Source organism: Pinus tabuliformis, chromosome 6 (assembly GCF_031772625.1).
Source record: "Pinus tabuliformis cultivar Carrire ecotype Pingquan chromosome 6, CPIR1, whole genome shotgun sequence".
Taxonomy (NCBI): domain Eukaryota; kingdom Viridiplantae; phylum Streptophyta; class Pinopsida; order Pinales; family Pinaceae; genus Pinus; species Pinus tabuliformis.
The window spans coordinates 536,688,861-536,694,860 of NC_142292.1; the positions used below are offsets into that span (position 1 = coordinate 536,688,861).

General features: G+C 43.2%; 1 protein-coding gene across 1 annotated transcript in view; it reads right to left on the reverse strand.

Annotated features, from left to right (window-relative positions):
- The window catches only part of LOC149259651 (ethylene-responsive transcription factor 4-like), a 52,783-nt gene extending 47,601 nt beyond the window's left edge, over window positions 1-5,182 (reverse strand). Inside the window, exon 1 of the mRNA XM_089454793.1 lies at window positions 4,705-5,182. Coding sequence (XP_089310919.1) covers window positions 4,705-5,182 — 478 coding nt within the window. The remainder of the gene's footprint in view (window positions 1-4,704) is intronic.
- Between the last annotated feature and the right edge of the window lie 818 nt (window positions 5,183-6,000).

Here is a 6,000-nt window from a genome sequence, read left to right on the forward strand (position 1 = left end):
TACTCCATCCAGTAGAAGAAGGAACTGGTCGTGCACGCGATAGATTTTTCTGTCATCGTAGGGAACCTATATAAGATGGGAAATGATGAGATACTACGAATGTATGTACTTGAATTTGAACGAAGTAATATCCTCATGGATGCGCATGGGGGCACTGCAGGAGGACATTATGCAAGGCGAACGACCGTGCAAAATATTCTCTACGCAGGGTTGTGGTGGCCAACCCTTCATCAAGATTCAAGAGCACATTGCAAGGCCTGTGATGTATGTCAAAGAACAGGTAAACCATTGTGGAGGGATGAGATGCCTTTGAATCCATAAATGACATTGTAGCCCTTTGAAAAGTGGGTGGTCAACTTTGTAGGACTTATCAAACCTCAGGAAAAAATGGGCACGCGCTACATCACTACGACAGAGTACCTTACTCGTTGGGTAGAAGCGCGACCGGTAAAAGATTGCATGGCCGCCACAGACTTGAAGTTTCTATTTGAACATGTATTGATATGATTTGGATGTCCGAAGATCTTGATGAGTGATCGTGGTACACATTTCCTAAACAAAACAATTAGTGTGCTAATAGAAGAGTTTCAGGTATATCATTAGAAGAGCACATTGTATCACCCATAAGCCAATGGGATGGTAGAAGCATTTAACAAAATACTAGAGACTGCGTTGACTGAAGTATGCAACACACAATGAAGTGATTGGGACCTATGCTTACCTATCATATTATGGTCTTATAGGACAACCTACAAGAAACTGACAGGCCAGACACCTTTTCGGTTGGTCTATGGAGTGGAAGCCGTAATGCTAATGGAGTATATTGTGCCTAGTCTGTGCATAGCAATGCTCACAGGTATGACGGACTGGGGAGCCCTGGAGGAGAGGCTTGCATAATTGGAGGAACTCAAGGAGGAATGGTTTTTGTCTGGATTCTATCAGCAGGTATAAAAGCAACGTGAAAATGCCTGGCATGATCGATATATTAAGTTGTGCACCTTCAAGGTAAACGATATGGTGTTACTATATGACATTAAGTTTGATAAATTCCCGGCGAAGCTCAGAATGCATTGGCTGGGACCGTATGTTGTTAAGGAGGTCACATACAGAGGCACGGTGCAGTTGGTAAATCTAAATGGAGAACCTTTCCTAGGCAAAGTGAATGGCAGTTGATTGAAGCCATACACGGGTGGCCCCGCTATCTGACTAGCTGACAAAAGCACAATATTCATGCTCCAGGCAGCTGAAAGAAGGTGTGGCACTATAAGCAGATGCAGGGGATGTAGGAACAGATGCAGGGGAGCAGTTTCGACACCGCAGTGTCAGAGCAACGAGTACAGGAGATTCAGCAGGCAGCCACTTAGTGCACTACCGACCTTGTAGCCATTCGAGCAGAGTTGAAGGGTCTCTACGTGAAGATCTCCTCACCGGTAGAGTGACTTGAGGGCGAGTCACGATGTTTTTGTTTGGGGTCTGTTGGGCATGGGATCCCCCCAAGGCATGTTTTGGGGCTTAAAGCCCAATTTTTCACTAAGTCTATTGTAAAGACTCTGTGATTTGTGGGCGCGAAGCGTGAAGTCATAATAGAGTCATAGGGTTGTCTACCCTTTTTTTTGTAATTTAATGTCGGTTTGAGAGATCTACCCATGGTCCGTGGACCATGGAATTTTATAAATAGAGCGAGGCTCTAAGTGTAAAAGAACATCTAAGCATGGATGAATCTAAGGAATTGATGAGGTATTGAGTCAAAGTGTAGAGTTGTGTCTTTGGGTCATAGAGTAGGAGAAGGCTCTGCAGCTGAGTGCACAAAGGCCTAGTAGTCTACAGCTAAGTGTGGGGACGCTTTCAGCTGAGTGCGTAGGGCAGGTCTAGACTGTAACTGTTGGAAGCATTAATAAAGAGAAGTTTTACCATATTTCTGTGTATCTTTTCCGATTCTATGCATTACTCGGTATGAATTGCAATTTTATTGTTTATTTACTACGCAAACTTATATAAATGTGCTAAGTAAGTGAATATAATACAAAGTATCTGTTTATGCGAAGATAACTAACTGTCATAAGAAGATAAGTAAGATCCACTGTGTGACTTAGGGAAATAGTGCAGATCACTGCTCCAATAGTGCGAAAGCCCCACAACCACTAGGTAGGGTTGCACGAAGGAAAATATAATAGGGCATGAAGACCTCGCAAGTTAGGAAAGTGCGTGAAGTAACCTATGTGAAGGTATTCACAGTTGGACTAAATCAACCACTCATACATCTCAAGGGTGCGGAAACCTGGTTCCAACATCCCCCCATACTGCTTCTAGTGAGACCTCAGTCCATGCTCTGCAGACTATTGCCGAAAGGGCCAGTAGTATAGGGATTTTTTTGGCTAATTAAATTCGAACCTTGGTCAGGCCCCTACAAACCAACAATATCATATATGGCAGTAATGAAGAATCTATGAGTCAAAACTTTTCTTATGTTATGAAGCAAGAATTTGAATTGTCTTTACTTGGGGAACTAACCTATTTTCTTGGTCTACAAGTGCAACAAGCAAAAGATGGAATCTTTCTCTCACAAACAAAATATCTTAAGCAGATTTTGAAGAAGTATGGGAAGGAATATTGCAAACCTGTATGTACTCCCATGATGACAAGATGTATCCTTACTTCTAATGACAATTCTATCACGGTAAACCAACTAGAGTATAGGTCTATGATTGGAATTTTGCTTTATCTAATAGGTACCAGACCAGATATCATGCATGCAGTTGGGCTTGTTTTACGTTTCCAAGCAAATCCAAAGGAATCACATCTTCATGTAGTAAAGAGAATATTCAAATATCTCCAAGGAACCCAAGATTTTGGTCTATGGTATCCTAAAGATGTAGATCTTACCCTTCATGCATTTATAAATGCGGATTGGACTGGAAATATTGATGACTAGAAAAGCACTAGTGGAGGTGCATTTTACATAGGGCCTTGATTGGTATCTTGGTTCAGTAAGAAACAAAGTTCCATTGCCTTATCTACAGTGGAAGAAGAATATGTGGTTTCAACATCTTGTTGCACACAACTCTGTTCGATGATGCAAATATTTTTTTTTCTGAATTAAGACTAATTCTATTAAGCAAAAAAATATTGTACAAGAGGATACATTCCAGAGATGCAGGATACCGGCAACCGGAAATGATAGGACTATCAACCTCGGTTCCGGAGAAGGAGTTAAGCAAGCAAGGAGCTACAACAAGTCACTGGAAGCTTAAAGAAGCATTGAATGCTACCCTGAAAGGGTAGAGGCTTCAACACGAAGCTTTTTCCCTTTCCTTTTTTTAACTTCAACCCAACCATTTTGGGGTGGATGAGCGATTACAACTTGAAGATTGGGGTCCTCCACAGGGGAGCCCTCCTTTTCTGAATCCGAGGAGGAGGACAAATGGACACGTTTCTGAGCAATGGCTGAGTCAGAGGAAGGCGCCAGACCATCGGTGGAAGGGGCCACGAAATGAGGGGCCTGATTTCGTTCTTCATCGCTATCTTCATCTTCAGAGCTGGAGGAATCAGAATCCACGACTGGAGGAGGAGAGCAGGGAGCCCATCGTTTGGACTTGGGCTTGGAGACGTTGGCCTTGTTCTTTTTTGCCGGGCGAGATGGGCATGTATTCTGCAAATGCCTAGATTGGTGGCAATGGCGGCACCGAAAAGCAGTATTCTCATAATCTAGTGTCTGGGTCCAGACAAAGTCGTTTATCTTGATATTGATTTGTTCTGGAAGACCTTTGCTCAGGTCTAACTCCACACATATTCTTGCATATGAGTAAAGACCTTTGGATTCCTGCCAAAAATCTCCATTGATGAAGCTGCCCAAGGTGTCTCTTATAGCTCTGAAGAGACGAGTACTCCATAGGTGGGCAGGTAAGTTTGGAAGCCGAATCCATACCAGTGTCTTGGTAATGACTGCAGTAGCTGGATCAAATTCTGGGAACCAAGGAGTCAAGAATAGCCCTGCAGTTCCCATGAACGAAGGGCCCTCTGCTAAGGCCTTTTCATAATGCTTACTGTTATCAAATAGAACAATGAAATAACCTTTCGAACAAAAAAAGATCTTACAATGATGTGTCCAGTTTGCATGAATCCATGCATAGAGATCCTGAGATCGCGGCCACAATCCATTAAATCTGCAAATGATGGCTCTTTCTGCAAATTTTTGAAGATGGGAAGCCAGATCTTCATGTACGAGTTCAACAGAGGGAACTTCTTCAATCTTGTCAACCAAGAAGGCCCTAGATTTAAGGGCTTTCGAGGGTTTGGGGATCTCAGAGTGAACTGCGTCCTTGTATGAGAAAGGCCGAGTAGAGGAAGATTGTCCCGCTGCACCTCCTCTCAAACGAAGGGTCACCACCACCGAGCTGTTCCTGGAAATGCTATAAGCAGAGAGGGGAAGAGGGTCTTCAAGTTGTTTACCTTGAAAGAGAAGTCACAAAAGGCTTGATGGGATCCCCATTCTGCGCTCTAGATTCAGTTTGAGTTCCTGCACCAGATCTGAAGGGCTAACCCATTGCATGATGGTTCTGCCTAAAGGCTGAGAAATTTGGATCTGAAAGGAGTCAGATAAGGGCCTTGACCCCATGCAGATCTCTGGATCTAGCCAGAGCGTGGGCTTTTTTGCCTTCTGGGTGACCAGATCTAGCAGATCTTTGTCAGATCTGAAGCTAAGACTGCGTTTCAGAGAGCAAGTGTTTGCCTCAGATCCATACAAAGACCATGCGAATGTTGAGTTTTCCTGCTCTCTCTTGCTTGATTCCAAGGTCGGCACGGAAGGAAAAGAAGCCAAAGCCGAGGCCTTGAGATCATGAGGCCACTGCTGCTGAGGGTGCAGCGTTCGAATCCACCGGGGGTTGCGCGTCCGAGCGAGCGCAGCAGAGGCATTGTCGTCGGTGGCGAGAGCAAAATTGGTCTTCGCTTTTGCGCCGCGCAAGGCCCTGGCGGCATCATCGTATGCACGGGCTGCATCCTCGGCAGTGTCGAATGTGCCGAGCCACACTCGAACTTTCCTCCATGGATCTCTGATCTCCACTGCGAATCTCCCCCAGGGCCACTTTCTTACGCCCCTGAAATGGGTTTCTTTGAGGGCCCGGGATTCGTTCTCATGACCTCCGATCCCTCCGCTCGCTCTCCGCACGGTCTCCACAACCATCGTTTTTTTTCCTGAGATAATGTTCTCATGAAAAAGGGATGTTACATAAATCGACTTTTGGGGCGGGGTCGATGATGCAAATATTACAAGATATACAAATAAAATATTCTCCACCCATACCCATCCTAATTGATAACACAAGTGCTATTAGTATTTCAAAAATCCTATTATGCACTCCAAGACCAAGCATATTCCTATTAAGTATCACTTTCTACGAGAACAAGTGCTTGAGAAAAATGTTAAAATGGAGTATGTTCCCTCCAAAGAACAAGTTTTTTATATATTTACTACACCTCTTCCCATAGAAGCATTTGAAAATATCAGACAGAAACTAGGAGTTGTCTCTACATAAATGTTTTTTTAACCTAGTCTCCTCAGTCTACATCTTGTTGCACACAACTTATCTGGATGATGGAAACATTACAAGATATACAAATCAAATTTTTTCCACCCATCTCCATCATATGTGATAACACAAGTGCTATTAGTATTTTGAAAAATCCTGTTATGCACTCCAAGACCAAGCTTATTCCTATTAAGTATCACTTTCTACGAGAAAAAGTGCTTGAGAAAAAGGTTAACTTGGAGTATTTTCCCTCCAAAGAACAAGTTGTTGATATATTTACTAAACCTCTTCCTAGAGAAGCATTTGAATATATCAGTTAGAAACTGGGAGTTGCCTCTGCCTCAATTTACTGTTAATCTAGTCTTCTCAGTCTACAGGTAAAAATTCAGAAGGTTTCCTTCTATACAAGAGTTTCATGAAGTATAGCCTCATATATGTGAAAGTTTCTTTGCAGACAGTCACGTAGGTTTTT